Source organism: Sinohyriopsis cumingii, chromosome 15 (assembly GCF_028554795.1).
Source record: "Sinohyriopsis cumingii isolate HCF-2022 chromosome 15, ASM2855479v2, whole genome shotgun sequence".
In the NCBI taxonomy this organism is placed as follows: Eukaryota; Metazoa; Mollusca; class Bivalvia; order Unionida; family Unionidae; genus Sinohyriopsis; species Sinohyriopsis cumingii.
The window spans coordinates 85,796,204-85,818,745 of record NC_142975.1 but is presented as its reverse complement, the minus strand read 5'-3'; the positions used below and the strand labels follow the sequence as shown (position 1 = coordinate 85,818,745).

General features: G+C 34.2%; 1 protein-coding gene across 1 annotated transcript in view; it reads left to right on the top strand.

Annotated features, from left to right (window-relative positions):
* Positions 1-22,542, top strand: part of LOC149782244 (uncharacterized) — a 577,549-nt gene that overhangs the window by 445,959 nt on the left and 109,048 nt on the right. The window contains exons 156-162 of the mRNA XM_089935097.1: positions 217-367; positions 2,555-2,770; positions 6,926-7,019; positions 8,909-9,026; positions 10,117-10,265; positions 15,171-15,304; positions 16,025-16,323. Of these exons, the coding sequence (XP_089791223.1) occupies positions 217-367; positions 2,555-2,770; positions 6,926-7,019; positions 8,909-9,026; positions 10,117-10,265; positions 15,171-15,304; positions 16,025-16,323 (1,161 nt within the window). The remainder of the gene's footprint in view (positions 1-216; positions 368-2,554; positions 2,771-6,925; positions 7,020-8,908; positions 9,027-10,116; positions 10,266-15,170; positions 15,305-16,024; positions 16,324-22,542) is intronic.

Genomic DNA, 22,542 nt, shown 5'->3' with positions numbered 1-22,542 from the left:
AATTAGATTTTAAAAAAATAGGGTTTTTATCTATCTGCTTACCCAAAATGTAATTTAGGTGTCAAATTGTAAACAGCTATGTATATTTATGGTGGATGCACACCCAGCATGCAACTCACAAAACTCTAATAACTAATAGTATTTAGAAAAGCAAAGTTTCTCTTATATAAGAAATAAAAATGTAAAAATGTTATCCCATTTTTCTTTTATCAACAGGGTGGTGCAATTGAGTGCAGCTGGAGTGGTTTTGTGGACAAAGAGAGCCCTATAGTGTATTACAATATTTCTATGGGCACTGAACAGGGCTATACTGATGTAGTGAATAACTTGCAGGTGCCAGCAACTAACAGCAAGCATGTCTTTGAAGGTAAGCTTGACTTGACAAAAAGGGGATGACTTATCTCTAATGAACGTCCATGTGAGATATTACATATACCACTTCCTCATTTTAACTGATAATTTACACATCTGCATAATATGCAAAGACAGGAATGGATCTCAGTTTTATTCTTATAGACAAGTAAATAGGCATCTGTTTGAATAACATTACAGAATTGAAAACAAATTTAAAAGCTTGATACATCAATTCTTTTAATCTAGAAAATGTCAATTCATACACAGAAATTTGGAATTTACGTCATGAAATGTACAAATTTGATTTAATTTTTTTTAAACAAAACTAATTTCTCAGTAAATAACACAATATATGATGAGGTATTGGTGATTAAAAAATGTTGGGAAATATTGGTGGCAACATTGTAAGAAATAAATACTAGTTAAAGATGTTCAGACAAGTAAAATTTGTGTTTTAAGTTTATTTTTATATCTGTTTCTGTGTAATCATTGTAAATGTGATATGCCATCTTTTATTCAAACAAGAAAGCATCCATTGACTGTCAAGATGATGTGTGTGAGCACTCCATGCATTCAGTGCCTTAGCTGGATTTATTTTGACAATGGTTGACAACTTAATGCTTCTTTGGCATGGTGACATAAGCTACTTAACACATTAATTGTCTCAGCAGATTATAGTGGGCCCCGAGTGGCCAGTCTAAAGCACTCACCATTATGGATCACTGCCATCTCACCTCTGTCTGTGTAAGTATCAGTCTCAGGCTTGGCCAATATGGATACGTGAGAAAGCTTACCAGTAGCTTGCCATGGATTGGTGGTTCTTTCCAGGGTTTTCCTGGGTTCTGACTTCACCAGTTATAGTGGTTGCCATATATATATATATATATATATATATATATATATATATATATATATATATATATATATATCTTGTGCTGAAAAATGGCATTAAACCCCGTAACAACATCAGCCAATTATAATAAATTAATGATGTTGACATTAAAGTGACAACTTTATATAAGGTCAGCATAAGTTGTCCTTTAAATGACATCCTGTAGACAAAGTTTTTGCTTTGGTTAACCTTTAGATTTGTTATTTAAAACTTGAAGTGATCTGTTTTGAAAAAAATCAAAATCTAATAAAATGCTCACAATTTTGTTTCTTCTCTTCTTCTTCATCTTTTTTTAAAAGTTGGGATGTAGTATTTATTATTCCAGGACTGTGCTGCTAGCATGTGCCAACAATTTTTATTAACTCTACTGATCTTTTGACAATCGACTATTTGTCTGTCATTGGTTAATGTGTGATAGTACTTCAAACTTTGCTGTGATACAGACACAAATTACTTGGAAGTTGTAAAAAAAAAATGTGCATATTTTTGATTTTCTCTTTCTTTTCTGTCATTTTTTCCCATCCATATGCAGTGCATCTGCCACATGCCAACAATGTTTGTTTAGACCAGCAGCAGTTGTACTGAGTCATCATTACCACATGCTGTCAACAAAGAATTGGCATTTAAAATAACTGTCTTTAGGAATTTGTTAGAGCAATCATAGTGATCCATTTGGCTCAGGTATTTCACAAGTGTAATTCTAACTTTAAAGTTTTAATTCATTTGTTTTGCTTATGATAGATACATGTGATTTGATACTGAGAGACCCAGATTTACTAATAGACAAATTTGTGAGTACTGCATGTCAATTTGATTTTTATTAAAAGGTTGGGTTTTTTAAAAACAAATTTATTAACTTTATTGGACTTCTTAAGGACTTCCATGCAGATTGTTTCCCCCATGTGGACCCTATTGACTGCAAATTTGGGATGGGAGAGGTTTGTATCAGTGAAAGTTTCTAGTACCCCAAATCCTTTCCCAGAACCAGAATTTGAATTTCCTTGGAAATATTGTTCCATCCATAATGCCACGGTTAATATTTATGTACCCCATTTCTCTCTAGTCATCGAGGGAGAGGTGTGCTTCCTAATGTTGGTGAGATACAATAGACACAATGTTTCAGAGAGCAGTTATATAAGTTTCTCTTTTGAATGTATTAGCTTGGAGAAAAGTTGGATAAAACGTAAGTTGGATATTTTGAGATATTTTTGTGCATATGCTAAAAAAAGTCTAGTCATGATATGTCATCATAATAAGTAGAGATACATTGGAAGTGACTTAAGATTAAAAGGGAATATTTCCTTTCAGATTTAGCTCTCTCACTTGGCCAGCCTTACTATGTCATGGTAACAGCCATTAATAGAGTGAATCTGATAAGCCATGCTTTCTCTGACGCTATCAACATCGACAGCACACCTCCCATTTCTGGGCCAGTGGTGGAGCTGCGGACAGACTACAGAGTGGAAAATGCAGATGATGATGCCACTGTGCTAATGAATAAAAGAGCCTGCGACTCGGAAGAATGTGAGTTAAATTGTCATAAGCAGGCTAGAAAGCAACTTGATTATTAATAATTCTTTGTTTTAGTACCAGGAACCTTGACATTTTAATGGCTTTTGTTGGATTTTCTTTTCCTGAAAATTAAATTGACAGCCAGGTTTTTGTAAAATATATAACAAAAACATTCAAAGGAAAATATTCAAAGTTATGTCAACAAAGAAAGCATTTATATGCTTGATTATAAATGTACTGGTCAATGTGTAGTTTTCAGTTCTACATTTTGCTGTTGTTTCAGTGATGCTTTCATCCTTCCATGCATCGCTATTTTTTTCTTTAAATATTTATTTTTAAGAAATTAGAAAATCTGTAGTATAGAATATCACATGAAAGCAGTATTTATGCGGCTTTTTAAAAAAATTTATTTGATGAGAAGCACACTTAGTACATTGAAAATCTGTAAGATTGTATTAATGGGCATTTTCAGTCAAGCCTCATAGTAATATTGTATTTCATCAATCCCTGGTAGTCGTTGATGCTGGTATCTTTTTTAATCAGGGTCTGGGATATACATATTTTATACTTAAGGTCTTATTTCTACTGACAGCCACCACCTGCCACACAATATAGTTATAAAAAATACAGTGGGAAGGATTGATGTAATGTCTTTAGTACAGGCCATTTGGCAACCATTCCATTATTGGGTTTTGACTTTTGATGAGTCCAGCAGATAAGTTTTCACATCTGTTTTGTCTTGTGCTTGTGGCTGTAGAGTATTTAAACAATTGGAAAAATATAATTACCAAACAGTTGAATGGGATACTTATGGGCACCTTATGTCCAAAGTCCAACATGTAAAGTTAAATCATTTGAAGTATTTGTGTTGGTCATGTCAGCAAATACAGCCACTTTATAATCCTTGTTACATACATGGCAAAATTGTTATGATTTAGTTTTTGCACAGCTCTTGATACTTTTACTTGTATGCCCCATCATGACAACAGGAGAACATCTAGTGTTACCCATGTCTGTCTGTCTTTCCATCCATCCATTACACCTCCTACGATTGTCATTTAGGTCAGTTTTCATGAAATATAATAAGGCATCCATGTTCCTTGAACACATTTCTTGCTATAATGAAATTCCATCAATGTGTTTCATAATATTGGATGAATAAATCTTCTCATACTTAGTACAGTCAATATGGGATTATATATAGTTTTGCTGTGTACAAATTTTCATTTCTAGTACATAACATTCAAACTTTTCAAGGTATTTCAACCAAGAACTTGGTACATGTGTCAAGCACTTTTCACAGAGGTACCTTTTAAAACTTAGAATTTTCCACACTCAGTATTTTTTAAATCTTGTCATGGAAACAAAATGCAGCACAAGAAGTATATAAATTGAGAGTGCTGGACCATCAGGTATGAACATAAATAATATACAACTGAGAGTGCTGGACCATACGGTTAAACATAAATAGTATACAACTGAGAGTGCTGGACCATAAGGTATTAACATAAAAAGTATACAACTGAGAGTGCTGGACCATCAGGTATTAACATAAATAGTATACAACTGAGAGTGCTGGACCATTAGGTATTAGCATAAATAGTATACAACTGAGAGTACTGGACCATTAGGTATTAACATATATAGTATACAGCTGAGAGTGCTGGACCATAATGTATTAACATAAAAAGTATACAACTGAGAGTGCTGGACCATAAGGTATTAACAAATAGTATACAACTGAGAGTGCTGGACCATTAGGTATTAGCGTAAATAGTATACAACTGAGAGTGCTGGACCATTAGGTATTAACATAAATAGTATACAACTGAGAGTGCTGGACCATAAGGTATTAACATAAATAGTATACAACTGAGAGTGCTGGACCATAAGGTATTAACATTAATAGTATACAACTGAGAGTGCTGGACCATTAGGTATTAGCATAAATAGTATACAACTGAGAGTGCTGGACCATAAGGTATTAACATTAATAGAATTCAACTGAGAGTGCTGGACCATTAGGTATTAGCATAAATAGTATAAAACTGAGAGTGCTGGACCATCAGGTATTAGCATAAATAGTATACAACTGAGAGTGCTGGACCATAAGGTATTGACATAAATAGTATACAACAGAGAGTGTTGGACCATTAGGTATTAGCATAAATAGTATAAAACTGAGAGTGCTGGACCATCAGGTATTAGCATAAATAGTATACAACTGAGAGTGCTGGACCATAAGGTATTGACATAAATAGTATACAACAGAGAGTGTTGGACCATCAGGTATTAACATAAATAGTATAAAACTGAGAGTGCTGGACCATAAGGTATTAACATAAATAGTATACAACTGAGAGTGCTGGACCATAAGGTATTAACATTAATAGTATACAACTGAGAGTGCTGGACCATTAGGTATTAGCATAAATAGTATACAACTGAGAGTGCTGGACCATAAGGTATTAACATTAATAGAATTCAACTGAGAGTGCTGGACCATTAGGTATTAGCATAAATAGTATAAAACTGAGAGTGCTGAACCATCAGGTATTAGCATAAATAGTATACAACTGAGAGTGCTGGACCATAAGGTATTGACATAAATAGTATACAACAGAGAGTGTTGGACCATTAGGTATTAGCATAAATAGTATAAAACTGAGAGTGCTGGACCATCAGGTATTAGCATAAATAGTATACAACTGAGAGTGCTGGACCATAAGGTATTGACATAAATAGTATACAACAGAGAGTGTTGGACCATCAGGTATTAACATAAATAGTATAAAACTGAGAGTGCTGGACCATAAGGTATTGACGTAAATAGTATACAACAGAGAGTGTTGGACCATAAGCTATTAACATTAATAGTATTTAACTGAGAGTACTGGACCATAAGGTATTAACATGAATAGTATAAAACTGAGAGTACTGGACCATTAGGTATTAGCATAAACAGTATACAACTGAGAGTGCTGGACCATAAGATTAAGATAAATAGTATACAGCTGAGAGTGCTGGACCAAAGGGTGCTTTCAGTAGGGGTCTTGTCATAAGCAGATGACCTTGGAGGATATGTTTTCTCTTGATGACTATTTTTATTGAGCTAATTGTACTAATTTTACTGTGTTTTTCATTTGACTTTCAAATTTTTCCTTCCTGAGTGCAGGAACTTTGAAAAACCCAGTATGGAAATGCTAGCATAATAAACTAATGGATTTTTTTTGTATGTGGCTAAATCAATAATTAATGGGACTTGATTAAAACCTACCCAGACTAAAATCAGTTACCTGATGCTAATTCACAGAAATGTGTTCATTATAACAGTACAAATAATACTTGTAACATATTCAACACATTGATCAACTAAGATCATCATTGATCCATTTTAGTTTTGTGTTTCGGCTTAATAAAATTATAATTTTCCACACATTGGCAAACTGGTTGTTTTGGAGACACAATTTATAATTGTTACTGTAGTAAATGCGTATAGCAACCCACTAATGCTCAATTCTTGTCATCATCTGATCAAATTATATATAGATAGAAATAATAAGAAAACAGAAGAAAATTAAAAATATTATTGATTTTTCAAACAAATTGTATTAACTTTATACATTTTCATGTTATAATTATTGATGCTAGTCCCTTAACAACCACAAAGTCATTTTTTTTACAAATGTTATGATCGATAACATCCATCGATCGGTAGAAAAAAATGTGAAAAGTATCCCAAGACTTATACTGCATGAAAAAATTGGTATAATTTTGTATCCCAACATTTATATGTCATTAAAAAATTACTTTTGAAAATAATTAAGGTTTTCTCAAGACTTATAGTGTCGCAAGATTTCCAGTCATTACAGTACTCATTGTACCTATGATGTCTGAGACACAACTTATGATTACTGATCCATGCTGAATGAAATTTGTTAAAAACATTTTACACTCAGAGCTAACTTGCACATTCTGTTGTAGTTTGTGTGTCAGATAAATTAATTCAGTAATTTTGTTTTCATGTCAGTTATAGGTGTTCTTATTCTAATCTAATGTCTACAAGCAATTAACAAAAACAACAAATTTACACAAAACTTATAAGTGTAGTTTGATTCTTTTCAAATTATTTGCTTGGACTCTAACAATGTAGCATTTCTCCTTCAGCTTGTAAAGAAATTGATGCTGTATGCCAGGAATCCCTGACAAGTGTCTCTGTGGCCTGGAAGCGGTTCGAAGACCCAGAATCTGGAGTAACAAGGTATTAGCATTCACAGTAACCTATTGATACAGCAAACAAGTCAGTTTGAATCATTTGTTGCTAAGATGTGGCCATATTAGAGGATCTGCACTGGTTGCCATAGTGACCAGTGAACACATCTTTGGCAATTTCTAAACATGTCAACATAGCATGGAATGATAATAAATGCAAAGATGCCATTGAGATATCTAAATATCCTAGAGCATTGCAATACCAATCCAACATTTGAAGACCTGAATAAAGACCATATATGAATAGCTACAGCTCATTATCCCATTAGAGAAAGAGCAAAACATGGAGATCCTGTGTCTCTGGGCTTAACTCTGGCTGGAATATGGTATGAAAAATCATTGACAAGAAGAAAAGCAGTTATATCAGAAATGTAAAGGAGTCTAATGAAATGGTACCAGAAATCTCAAATACATTGACTGAAACATTATCAAAGAACACCTGACAAGTGAGTTGTTCCCAAAACTAACACTGTCAAAAATGAGATAGAAAAAGGTTATTTTGTAAATTTAAATTCTGAAGATTATGACAAACTTTTCAATCTCAGAGAATTACAAGACTGTGGATTGAGCCCAAGATGCTTTAAGAGGAAAGGGTGATACTCTCTATTAACTTTCTGAACCATTTACCCAACACAGCTCTAAATACACTACTAAACATTTTCAATAAATTCTGGTAAGTGGCAACTTTCCATAGTCTTGTCAAGAAATAACAGTGACACCAATACCCAATTATCCAAAAGTTGACAAAACCAAACCAACCCATCCAACTATGGTCCCATATCATTAACAAGCTGCATTTGCACAGCCATGGACTGGATGATAAATGATGGACTATTGTGGTGCCATTATTCCAGCAACTTCCTGTTTAATTTACATTGATAATTTAGACACCAGAGAATCACAATAGACCATCTTGTCAGAACTTTCATCAAGAAATAACATGCAGTTGACTGAGAAAGCTTGTGACACTGCATGGAAGTACAACAAAATGAATGACCTGTCCAACCTAGGTCTGAGTTGCCTGAAAGACAAATATTTCTAAGTTAAGAACGTTTTCAGGTATTCTCATTAGATGGGTGTGCTTCAGGGTAGCATGTTGTCAGTCACCCTATTCAAGACAAAAACTGACATAGTAAAATGTAGGAGCTGACTCCACCTTGTTATATGTTGACAAAGTTTTGATGTGCATACTAATAAACTTCAATTTCAGGTGAGTATAAACAATGTTCAGGAACAGACAAAGAAAACGGACTCAAATTGTTTCAAAGCTAATTACGCATTATGCCAATTATCATACATCATATTTATGATGACCAAAAGTTATATCTTGACAGTTATCATTCCTGTTCGGGGCCCCGAGTGGCCGAGTGGTCTAAAGTGCTCTCCATTACAGATCACTGCCATCTCATATCTGTCTGCGTGGGTTCGAGTCTCGGATCTGGCCAATGTGGGTATGTGAGAAAGCTTGCTAGTAGCCTCTCGAGGGTCGATGGTTCTTTCTGGGGATTTCCTGGGTTCTTCCTCCACCATTAATATTGGCGGCCATGTATAGCCTATCGTATGCTGCAAAATGGTATTAAACCCCACAACAACAACAAAAAATCATTCCTGTTCTAAAGGAGAGCTAATTTGTGGGCATTATTTTGGACTGTAAACTGAGTTTTCGTGTTAGATACCTAAGGCATATTCGTCTTAATCAGCATAGTAAGATAATATTATATGACACATGGGAGTCAACAAATGGAACCAAATGATTGAATTAGGCAGAATAACTTGTAAGGAATATGATAAGCACATTAAGAGAGTTTAAATACTGCTTTGTAGAATAGGAAATAAACTGCAACAATTTGGACTGATAAATTTCACCTTTTTCTGCAGATACCAACTGGCTGTGGGTCGAACTAGAGGTGGTGGTCAGATCATGCCCTACTTTGAGGTGGACCCCAAGATCAACACCTTCACCATAACTGGACTCAACCTGGTTGGAGAGAAACAGGTACTCTCGAGAAATAGTAATTATCTGCAACAGAAATTGGTTTTTGTCTGTTTCAACTTTTTAGGCCCCTCCATAGAGTCATTCATGTCTTTCCATCTCATCAGACCTTGTCACACAATAATAATAATGAGGACTCTGTATAGTGCCTAATCTTTAGAAGCTCTAAGCACTTTACAACATTAGACAACACCTATCAAATAAAAAACATATAATGATATGATTACAAACACAAACACCATGAAATTAGAAAACAGAAAAAACATGCTGAGAATAACATTATCCATCACAAATTCTTTTCTAGATTATAACTTAAACTTAACTGATTGAAACATACATGGTGTGAGGCTTTACATTAATCTAGGTCAAGTTTGATTTTCACAGATTTTCCTAACAGAAATCTTGTGACATGAACTGCTTGCAGAAACTGTAGGATTCACCACCTGAGAAATATCTTGAATTATTTAAATGAATGCAGTCAGTGAAACAAATTTGAATTTTTACCGGTTATGAAAGTTTTACATTTTAACATTTTATATTTTATCTTATTGTAATTAATGTTATTTTTATTGGAAAGCGTTTATCTTCTGAAATTTTTGTTTGGTTAATTTTTCAGAACTTTACCTTTGTTGGCACTATATAGTCATTTTATGCTGAGAGCCATCAAACATTGTTTTATGCTTACATATACCAATTTCCCTCTTTGACTTAAAACTGTGACATTCAGCCATATCTTATGTGCCAGGGGCATCCATGGTGTAAGAACACATTTTTAGTGATTCATGTGTCTTTAAGACTCACAAAACAGAAATAAATTAAACCCAGACTCACAGGTTTTATATGAAATAAGCACTGTTACAGTGTCCCATTTGTATTTATTCCAGTCAAGTCTAATTAATTTATTTTGAGCAATGACCATTAGAGATGTCATTAATTTAATAGACAATGTAAGATGACATAAATTGTGCCACTCATGCCAACACATTAACAGATTGTTGGAGGAAACAGAAGCCAGATAAATAGTCCATACTGTAATTGTAAGAACAATCACCTGTTAATCTCTTTCACATCACCAGATACTTGCTTTTTCCAGATCTTTGTGTCAGTAAAAGGTACAAATGCTGCAGGATTGTCCAGTATTGCTTCATCAAATGGGGTGTTCATATCATATCTCAGCCAGGGCCTGTCACCTCTGCGGCATGTTGGAGTCTATGACTACAATAAAAATGCACCAGGAGACATGTAAGTATTCAAAACAATCACCATTTTACTGCTTAATAATGGAGCTGATGATTTAGCTTATTTTGTATTTTTTGTAAAATCAAGTGCAAATACTGGAAATAAATTTTTGTAGCAGGTATCAGTTGTCATTGTTTGCCAAAACATTAAATTTTGATTGGTACCAGAATTATCAATCAAGGAAGGCATATTATTGTTTCTCTAGAAGGATCATTGCCCATTGGGTCTTTAAAGTTGTAGCTTGTACCAAGGACAGAATCCACAAAGATTGGTAACCTTACAAAACTAATGAATTCACAGTAATTCAGCTTAATGAAATAGGTGTTGGTGGCATGACTATACAATCCATGAAATTTTATTCAACCTACCATTCAAGAGGCCACCACATTTATTCTGGAATGGACCATATTTACTTAGATCACATGATTATCCAGTCTAGGCCTACCAAGACTGTATATGCAAAAAAGAATCACTTGTTCAGATGACAGTCTCTGGGGGGAAACAACTGCAGGAACTACAGTCCCATGCAGTTTGTTTACATGTTCTGATCTTAGCAATCTTGTAGAAGAATTACTTCACAACTTTAATTCCCTTTATTTTGGTGTTTGATTTATGGGTGTCATTTTGGATGAAATTTGTATACAGTCTGGCCTTCCTTCAGATGTGTACCTCTCAAAAAAGAACAAAATCTTAAAAACATGTGGTGAAATTTTTTTAAACTACACTCCCCAGAAAGTTCAAGATTTTCTCAGATGGTACATCATCACAAACTTTTTCAATTATGTTCACATCAAATTACTTGTGCCTCACTTGCTCTAAGTCCACACACTTGGAAAAAATGTATTCCACTGTCAGTGGTCACAGGCAGCATATGCATATTGGCCAAGGTCCACACTTCAGGAGGTATGCATGAATCATGCATCCAATACACACAATGCCACCTCATCTCTGCATATGCATATTGGCCAAGGTCCACACTTCAGGAGGTATGCATGAATCATGCATCCAATACACACAATGCCACCTCATCTCTAGCATATGCATATTGGCCAAGGTCCACACTTCAGGAGGTATGCATGAATCATGCATCCAATACACACAATGCCACATCATCTCTAGCATATGCATATTGGCCAAGGTCCACACTTAAGGAAGTATGCATGAATCATGCATCCAATACACACAATGCCACCTCATCTCTAGCATATGCATATTGGCCAAGGTCCACACTTCAGGAGGTATGCATGAATCATGCATCCGATACACACAATGCCACCTCATCTCTAGCATATGCATATTGGCCAAGGTCCACACTTCAGGAGGTATGCATGAATCATGCATCCAATACACACAATGCCACCTCATCTCTATCATATGCATATTGGCCAAGGTCCACACTTCAGGAGGTATGCATGAATCATGCATGCGATAAACAGTGCCACCTCATCTCTGCAAAGTACGTTCTATATGAGGCATGCTTCTTTCCAATAATGATTTTCATGTTCTTATAGTTGTGAAATTTTCTTTCCACATATTGCTGCTTAACCTTAAGACAAATATGAATATTTGTGCATCATTAAGTATGATTTTCTCAATTAATTAGTATCTTACTACTGACATCATGTATGAAAAAAAAATCTAATTTTGCTTATCTCGCTTTTGCTTATACAATATACATTGTGGCAGTATTGTGTGAGAAATATCCTCAATTATGGGTGAATCAAAAGTCTTAGAACACAGAAGCAAAATAAACTTAAATTTAAAACTGTTGGATTAAGCTTAAAAAATATAGGAAATTGTTTCTTTTCTGACATTCATTTGTAATAAAAATAGGGAAAACAGGATGATGAAGCAGATTTGTTTATTAGCAGACATTTTACCTTTGACATTTTATCTCTCTGAACCTGACTTGTTCCATCCAAGTTCAAATTGTAAAATTTATGACATCTCAGGAATAGAAGGTTAAGTGTTTGGCTCTTCTCTTTAAGCATAACATTGGTTGCTATGTTGAGAAAATGCAATGAGCATTTTTAAAATAGCTCACTTTTCATAGTGGGTGGGGTGGTTCATGCAGTTGAGAGCCTAACTAATACCGTTCTGGCGAAGAAATCTATGATAAATGTTTAAGACTGTGAGATGCTTTCGACTAATAAATGCTTCAGCTTTACAACCAAAATTAAATCACACACGAATAGCACCTATTTGCTTCTTCTCTACAGTTCTTAAATACTTCTGGAACTGGTATATGGTGAAATTGTGTGCATTTTGCAACAAGCATTATGGAGAGAATGTTGGCATAAATCAATGCTACTTTCATGTATAGGTTTTTATTTTGTGGTATTAGAAAAACAATCCACTGCCTATAAGTAGACAGCTCGTCATAATGCCTGCTTTGAAAAATGAACTTAAACTAGTCCCAAATACACAAACTTATGTGCTATTATAAATTGGGAAATGAATTTTGCCAGATGAGACAAGACTATTAAACTTCTGAAAGTGTAAAAGTGAATTGTAAATATTTTTAACAAATACTCAAAAAAGTTATTGGCCAAATTTGTATCTTCCAGTTTACCTCTGTAGTCAAGGATGTGAAAATAAACATAAGGAGCTGCCAATTCACTTTGATTTTATTTATCTTGTATAGAATTTTGACACCTTTACCTTTTATTGTATTTATCTTGTACAGAATTTTGACACCTTTACCTTTTATTTTATTTATCTTGTACAAAATTTTGACACCTTTACCTTTTATTTTATTTATCTTGTACAGAATTTTGAGACCTTTAACTTTTATTTAGTTTATCTTGTACAGAATTTTGACACCTTTACCTTTTTTATATTATGTTACGTACTTTATGCCTACATTTATTTCCGAAGGTTTATCTTCCTAAAGTTTTGTACAAGTTTTCATATTTACAGCTTTACTTTCAATTTTGACCAAATAACCATCATTGCGCAGAAGTGCCTTTAATCCTGATTTATACATTCATACATGAATCACCCTTTTGAAGATGTGGTCAATGTCACAGTCGTAGAATATTTGCATTAAGTTCTTTTTTCTTATGAAACAGGTAGTTCTTTTTTATGACCTGCTCACTGAACCTTCATTCTTTTGGTCAGGTCACACGTTCATTAACCATGCTTTGATCATGGTTGGAACATGCAGGCCGTGTCCTTGTCTTTTCTTTCTGTCATTCTTTCACATGTTCAGATGCAGTAAACCCTTCAATGTATGGGTGTCTTTTTATTAATCAGTATGAAACGGACCATTTTTTCAAAGGATTTGGGTAAATAATAACTGCATATGGTAAGTGATAATACTCAGATAATACTCGGGTAAGATTAATCCATTATTTACCAGAATGAATTGAAATGTACATACAGTGTTATGTCTATAATATTTTCTACCTGGCTAACAATAAATAACTGCCGTGTCCTGATAGACTCATTTTGAAATGGAATTTAAAAGCACATGCATCATTATAGTTGTGGTATAATCAGTTTTGTTGTGTACTTTTCTTATACAAAAATAAAAAAAGACGATGTTCATTTACATACAATTTATATTGTTTAGTTATTGTTTCATTTTACTGTCATCCTGTATTGAAAGTTTGACTCTGTGTCATGATCGGCCAGCGCCAAAGAAACTATTGCAATCTGTAGTTGTATTTATGATTTGAAAACACTTTAGACTCTTCACCACATTTCATAGGAGTTCATTGATGTCAAGAGTATTACAAAGATTTTTTTGCTATTCTTATGAACATGTTAATTTGAACCTATCAGATTTATGTTTGAGCTTGCATGAATATCTGAGATGATTCCAATAAACAGCAATTTAAAAAATGTAATTGAGGGAAGAAACTTGACTTCTCATGAAATAATGCAGTTATTTTTTGTCAGCAGACCAATTCAGTCTCTTCAACGGTCTTGAAGATAATGTGTTATTAAATACACAATTATACAACAGTTAAAAAGCAGATAACTTGTAATTGTCATTTAATCAGAAAAAGGAATGAAGATGATCATAGGAACAATAATACCTTCATGTCTAACTTTGTCATTTGGTCATTCAAATTGTTTTCTTCATCTAGTATTTCTTGGCATCATGTCCTGACAACAACAGTTGGAAATGAGCAGGAACTTTTTTTTAGCATTCAGGTACATGAATTAAACATTAGGACACATTTAGCATGCAGGTTTGAATTATACATTGGTATCTATTTAGCCTGCAGGTACATGTATTAAACATTGGGATGCATTTAGCATGCAGGTACATGTATTTAACATTGGGATGCATTTAGCATGCAGGTACAATATGTATTAAACATTGGGATGCATTTAGCATGCAGGTACATGTATTAAACATTGGGATGAATTTAGCATGCAGGTACATGTATTAAACATTGGGATGCATTTAGCATGCAGGTACAAGTTTTAAACATTGGGACACAGTTAGCATGCAGGTACAATATTGTATTAAACATTGGGATGCATTTAGCATGCAGGTACATGTATTAAACATTTGGATGCATTTAGCATGCAGGTACATGTATTAAACATTGGGATGCATTTAGCATGCAGGTACATGTATTAAACAATGGGATGTGTCTGACACTAATGAAGTATTATACCATCATTCTCCTAATTTATCTGAACATGACAAAATTATTACTTTTGTCTATGCCTGGATCATTTGTGTACTTAAGAAAAGGATAAATTTTCCTGAATATTTTTCTTCTGGAAAATTATTGTATGTATTGTTAATGTATCATTGTGCCTGGCAAGTTCAATGTTGGCCTGATAGAAGTGGTCTCGGTAGGTAAAATAGATTTCATTATATTATTGCTTGCCAATAAAGAACACTTTCCTGACAGCATAACAGTGTTGCTTTCCTCTCTGTTGCAGAGATTTCACTTCAGACACAACAACAATTAGTGCTATGTGGGACACAACTGGGGATCCCTGTCCAGCAGTCAAGTATGAGTGGGCAATTCACCGACTAGATGGTAAACAGGAACAGGAGTTCCTTGCTGTTGGAGGTAAGACATTTTTAAGTTCTGCAGTTTCATCTAAGTTTATACCTGTGATTAGCATTGAGTTAAGTATTATAATATATTATGTTTATTAGAGGAAAGGAAAGGTTAATAAAACCACCTTCCTGTGTATATATTTGGAAAAGTTCAAACTAACAACAGGTAAGTGTGTTAAGGTGATTATTTAAATCAGCACACTGTAAGCTCAACACTGAGCAAAATTTAAATTAAGACTTTAAAATCTTGAGAGCTAAAGATTCTTATTATATATATATATATATATATATATATATATATATATATATATATATATATATATATTGACATAAGGAATAAGGAACTTTTTGTTTCATATATATATGTTAAATTATAATTAATTTGTTGCTATTAGTTTATTATTTATGATTTAAAATGAAGGCTTTAATTAAGTTTACTATTTCTAGAAATCTGTTGTAGGAATGTTTGTTATTGTGTTGGACCCGAGTACAGAATAGTGTGTTTAGTTCACATTTTTTGTGCACACACCATACTTGGAGTGCATTTTGTTATTATGTTGCCCATCCATAGTTTTGCCTGTTACCAGTTTCATATCAGCACAATTGAATTTTCTACTTTCTGCAGTTGGTGGTAAAGACAAAGGCTATCAATTTCAGGGAAAGGGGGAGGGGCAAATGTTCAAAGAACAAAACTTTTGTTATGCCTGTTTTTTTTTGTTTCTGTTTTCAGTAGAAACAATTGGCATCAACAACAACCTGAATTTAATTGTTGATAATCGCTACTACACTTTGGTTCGTGTGACCAATGCGATAGGATACCAGTATATTCTTCGATCTAATGGAGTGACAGTCAGAGTTGATCCACTGCCAGCAGGTGCAGTGTACGATGGCGATCTAATTGGATATGACCTACCTATTCTGAACAATAATACAAAAGTCACTGCTAATTGGGAAGGATTTGGCCTAACTAGAGATGCAATTAAACGAGTGGATCCCTTAACAGGTCAGAATTCCTGCCACAATAATTTAGTCATTAGTCTTTCTTGGAAAAGATAAGAGTGATTCTTGATTCTGCACTTTTTTTTAAAGCTAGCATTGATGGAATTGTGAGATATAGCAGTCAGGGTTTAAGGAGTGGTGGCAGCAACAGTGTTGTTATCAACACTTTTATGAAGGTTTTGACTGAGATTTTCATTTCAGTAAGATTTGATATGCAGGCCCCGCCTTTTTGTCAAACCCACATTAGTGAATTGCAAGACACAGCAGTCAGTTTTCCTGCACAGCATATATTTCTTTAAACCCTTCATCAGACTTTGCATGAGCCATTATGAGGCTTAGACAGTTCATTATATGACTTGCTCACTTGACCCCTTTTACCATAGGGTCAAGGTCCTAGTAGCACATGATTTGCAGTAAGATTTTAGTTAAATTGCTAAGTAGCTAATATTTCCTAAACCGTTGGATAGGTTCGCATTATATGTGACATTAACTATCATAAAGCTATTACCATTCAATCTGTGACATGCTCACTCAAGCCTATGACCTTATGGTACAGGTCACAGTAAACAAATTTGCAGTAAGGTTTAGACTACAGATTTTTTTCATTTGCTGATTTTTTCCTTAGTTGCATAATGGATTTTCTTTAATATTTGAGATGACTCATACTGAAGTTTAGAAAATTCTTTCAGTGATGTGCATGTTTGCCCCTTTTACCATGGGATCAAGCTTACTGTCATATGAGATGTACATTTAGTATTGTATAGCATTGAGGTTTTAGTTCAGTAGTGTATAGCATTGAGCTTTTAGTTCAGTAGTGTATAGCATTGAGGTTTTAGTTCAGTATTGTATAGCATTTGTTTTAGTTCAGTATTGTATAGCACTGAGATTTTAGTTCAGTATTGTATAGCATTGAGCTTTTAGTTCAGTAGTGTATAGCATTGAGGTTTTAGTTCAGTATTGTATAGCATTTATGTTTTAGTTCAGTATTGTATAGCACTGAGGTTTTAGTTCAGTAGTGTATAGCACTTAGGTTTTAGTTCAGTAGTGTATAGCATTGAGGTTTTAGTTCAGTATTGTATAACGTTGAGGTTTTAGTTCAGTACTGTTTAGTATTGAGGTTTTAGTTCAGTAGTGTATAGCATTGAGGTTTTAGTTCAGTATTATATAGCACTGGGGTTTTAGTTCAGTACTGTATATCATTGAGGTTTTAGTTCAGCAGTGTATAGAAGTGAGGTTTTAGTTCAGTAGTGTATAGCATTGAGATTTTAGTTCAGTGTTGAATAGGATTTAAGTTCTTGTTCAGTATTGTATAGCATTGAGATTTTAGTTCAGTATTGTATAGCATTGAGATTTTAGTTCAGTATTGTATAGCACTGAGATTTTAGTTCAGTATTGTATAGCACTGAGGTTTTAGTTCGTATTGTATAGCATTGAGGTTTTAGTTCGTATTGTTTAGCATTGAGGTTTCAGTTCATATTGTATAGCACTGAGGTTTTAGTTCAGTATTGTATAGCATTGAGGTTTTAGTTCAGTATTGTATAGCATTGAGGTTTTAGTTCAGCAGTGTATAGAAGTGAGGTTCTAGTTCAGTAGTGTATAGCATTGAGATTTTATTTCAGTGTTGTATAGGATTTATGTTTTAGTTCAGTATTGTATAGCATTGAGGTTTTAGTTCATATTGTATAGCACAGAGGTTTTAGTTCAATATTGTATAGCATTGAGGTTTTAGTTCAGTATTGTATAGCATTGAGGTTTTAGTTCAGTATTGTATAGCACTGAGGTTTTAGTTCTTATTGTATAGCATTGAGGTTTTAGTTCAGTATTGTTTGGCATTGAGGTTTTAGTTCAGTATTGTATAGCACTGAGGTTTTAGTTCATATTGTATAGCACTGAGGTTTTAGTTTAGTATAGTATAGCATTGAGTTTTTAGTTCAGTATTGTATAGCACTGAGGTTTTGGTTCAGTATTGTATAGCATTGAGGTTTTAGTTGGTAGTGTAGAGCATTGAGGTTTTAGTTTGTATTGTATAGCATTGAGGTTTTAGTTCAGTATTGTATAGCATTGAGAGGAAGCACATTTCAGCATTTTGAAGTGAACAAAAAATGTAAGAGCTGTCCTTAGATATTCCTCTGAAAAATCTTGAACAATACAGCAACAATTAAACATGACAAAAAATCAGACTATATAGCCTAGTTTGCCTGTTGAAAGCATTTGTTATGATCAGCATCTCCTTTTTGTCACTCTTCTGCCAAAGGTCTGTCGATTTTCCTCCAAGGCTCAGAAATATCATAAACCAACCTTTATCCCTTAGAACACCTCAAAACACATTCCAAATTTGGCCTTAAACTCCCTAAATTTCAACAATAACGTAATCAGTTAACAGCTTGGTGTGTACGCATCAACTATTTCTTTTCACAGTTCTAGTTATATTGCTCTGCCATGCATCGTTGCACTAGCCATTGTCCTGTTGGAACATTTTTTGCCCGAGTTGACTGGTTCTGGCTGGTTTCTATACTGTGTTGTTTGAATGCATAAAAATACAGTGTGACACCACTACAACTCGTTAGTTGGGAGCCATAGAACCCAACCGTGTTATAGACTGAAACGTATAAGCAACCAGGTCAGTTAGCTGAAGAAAATGATGCATGTACCCAAAAATAGGGGTGGGGTTGGAAGGGGCAGGTAATAATTGCGGGAGCAAAAATATGTGCTTCATTGGCACATTTACCACCTTAAATCTATGCATATTAAATGAGAAATACACTTGTAGTGAAAACAGAGAAGGCATATATAATATTTTACTTTATTCAGAGAACCACACATTGGTACATATATGTGTATACTGTTTATATATACATGTCTGATGTATAGCATAAATAGAGTATCAACACTGTGTACTAACCTGCGAATCTCATCACATACATTGAATCCACAATACGAGTAATTCCATCAAAAATATGCACACACACACATTTAAAATATTCAATAATTTTATCACAGGTCATATAGGTCTGAATTCAGTGGAACAAAATAGCACAATCACGTAACAAATGATGAAGCACATTTACTTTTCATTACATCCCAAGTCAGTAAAAGTTAGTTTGTGTTTTAAGCTGCCACTGGTAGCGTTCGTAAGCATACTTTTATTCCTGCAAAAAGGAAATTTTCACGGCAAAGTAAATATGTTCCAGTCACGTTGGAAAGTGAAACAATCATAAGATTCCATTGATTTTATTTAAGTTTGGTACTGACTTCCTTTGATGAAAAGTTCTTTGTTTTTATTGAAGATTGTAGTGGGCTTTCTTTGATGAAGGGTACATGCGTTATTTAAATCATGGCTAAAGGACAGATTTGGCGGCAATTAACATCAAATAATTGTATTGCATGAATAAGACTGATTTTTTTTCCATTTGCTTAGTACATTTTCAAAACAATCGGTGCTTCAGAGGTTATCTGTTTTTTTTTTTTTAATTTCAGCAAACTGTTTAATCTGGGTATATTTTTAAAAAGGAATTGGCCGTCATTTGGTTTTTTTATTTAGTTTTTTGTGTGTGGTATAGTGATTCTGCCTTCATCAAAAATTTTAAAAAAGGTCAACAGACAATAGAGACACAGGTGTTCTGGTCTGATGACAGGGATTACTACAGAAAATGTGAGTGTTCTGAAGGATTTCATTCTGAGTGAAAAGATGAGGAATTTTAATTACCATGCACATACAAATGTCAGTCTATGTAAATATATTAATTACTAGCAAGCGGCCAAAATCCAGTGAAAGGTATATTATGAGATAATGCCTCATTGCTACCAGAAATGTCAACAACAAAAATGCGGATATCTGACAGCATACAGTACTCATGCTAGATATCAACATTACTGGATTATGATATAACGATGCACTGTTAAAATGGTTTGTCAATATGGACAGTGAATTTGTTCATAGAACAATAGATTAATTTTAGCGCATTTTATATCAAATTTGCAGCTTCCTTTAATGGGGCCTCTGAATTTCTCCACTCCAAAGCAATGATTGTATATACAAGTTTAAACAGCCAGCAATGTCACTAACAAAAAAATTGCCAGATGGTATATTTTGCTGTCAATAAGGAAAAATTATCGCAATATGTGACATTGGCAAAACTCGATGCAATCCCTGAATAAATATACATGTTAGTTTTTGTACTTTTAAGAAAGAAAAAAAAACTATTTCTTCGTTTACGAGAAAAATACATATAAAATTTCAGGAGCCATGTCACAGTTGTCTTGTATTATTCATATGCGATCTCTTCCCCAAAAGGATAAACTTTTTAGGTTTCTTTTCGTACTTTTAAGAAAGAAATTATTTTTGTGTACATGAAAATACATGTATATGAAATTTCAGGAGCCATACCATGACTGTTATATCCAAATTTGTGTTATAACAGAGTGTGCTATAGCGGGGTCACACTGTACTATGCATGTTTTGGGCTTATTTTTAAACTTTTATTTAAAGTTTTTAATTGTCAAATGCTGTAGATTTCAGCTGTAAAATAGCAGCTTATTGCCAGTAGAATTACATGTACGAGTTGATACGTATCGTCTATTGTTTTAGACAGGACAGCCTTGAGCACGAAAGGTACTCCAGCAGTCACCCTTGTGACCTCAGTAAACAAACCTCACTGATCACACAGGTACATTTAAGACATGCAGCTACTGTTGTTTACTGTGTACTCTAGCCATTGATGTGTTGATAAACATTGGCCTACAATTAGTTTGTATATTGTATGATGTAAAACTAGCATCAGAGGTGCGCCAATGCAGCCTGTTGTATTACACGTCAATAGGCAGAAAGCAACTGTCACTGATAGATGCTCATTGATATAATTACTCCAGTGCAGCCTCTTGTATTATCCCTTTACCTCATAGAGCATAGTTACAAAGTGCAGTGTGCTATAGGTAGAACACCTGTTACCTAGTGGACTCCATATGCATACGGTTGCCTGTGAACTGTTAAGCAATGTAGTGTATGTTACGTTTAACAGCAATTTTAACCATTTTACATTTTTGGTACACATCTATTATATGTGGAAAAATTTAAGAGTAAAGTCCGATTGTTATAGCTGTGTAATTATTTATCACAGAAGAATTTTTTATGTGCTTTAAAATCTTGAGAGAACTCGTTTTCACCGTCATGTCAGTGAGACCGCGTGACCATCCGTAGCTGCTATTTCACATACTCGAAATTTACAAGTTTTTCGTCTGCGTCTACATCACTAAGTCATCAGAATTTGATAATTTATAAAAACTAATTGCTGCCTACATCAATATCAGAGCCTTTACCTAGGTTATTGAATCTTTCATAGTTTTGATTCTAATTGTGAAAACTTCGTAAGTACTGAATGAAATCTGCGACCGCTGTTTTGGAGAGTGGTGACCACGTGATCTGACATAATTGTCATTCGCAGAAATGAATGTATTATCTAATAGGGGGTTTTCCCTGAAGGTGGTGCTATGAAAACTGGCTTAAAATGGCTGATGTTTACAGCTGACATCAAAAGGCGCTTCCATGTGACTTGACTAGAGGCGTCAAAAGGCGCTTCCATGCAAATGGTTTAGAGGCATCCAAAGACTCTTGCTTGAGGTAAAGGGTTATGCAATCTTCAGACACAAAGCAACTGTCAGTGATAGATGCTCATTGACATAATTGCTCCAATGCAGCCTGTTGTATTATTCAATCAATAGACAGAAAGCAACTGTCACTGACAGATGCTCATTGACATAATTGCTCCCCATGCAGCCTGTTGTGTTATGCAGTCAATAGGCAGAAAACAACTGTCAGTGATAGATGCTCACTGACATAATTGCTCCAATGCAGCCTGTTGTATTATGCTGTCATCAGGCAGAAAGCAACTGTCAGTGATAGATGCTCATTGACATAATTGCTTCAATGCAGCCTGTTGTATTATGCAGTCAATAGGCAAAAAGCAACTGCCACTGATGGATGCTCATGTACACAGTGTGCCCACTAATAAAGTCCAGTAAAACAATTGCACTGCCACTTAATTGTGAAATCAGTTAAATTTAAGAGTGAATTCAGACAACAGGATCTGTTTATTACCTAATAGTAAAATCGTATAGGTTTGAGGTGAATTAATGTATGGAATCCAGGAATACACATGTTGAGTGATTATCTGTGAATAACTACATGTTTCTGATGTCATTTGACTTGAAATGAATCACACACATGCAAGTTTGTGAGTTCTTCTATTTTGT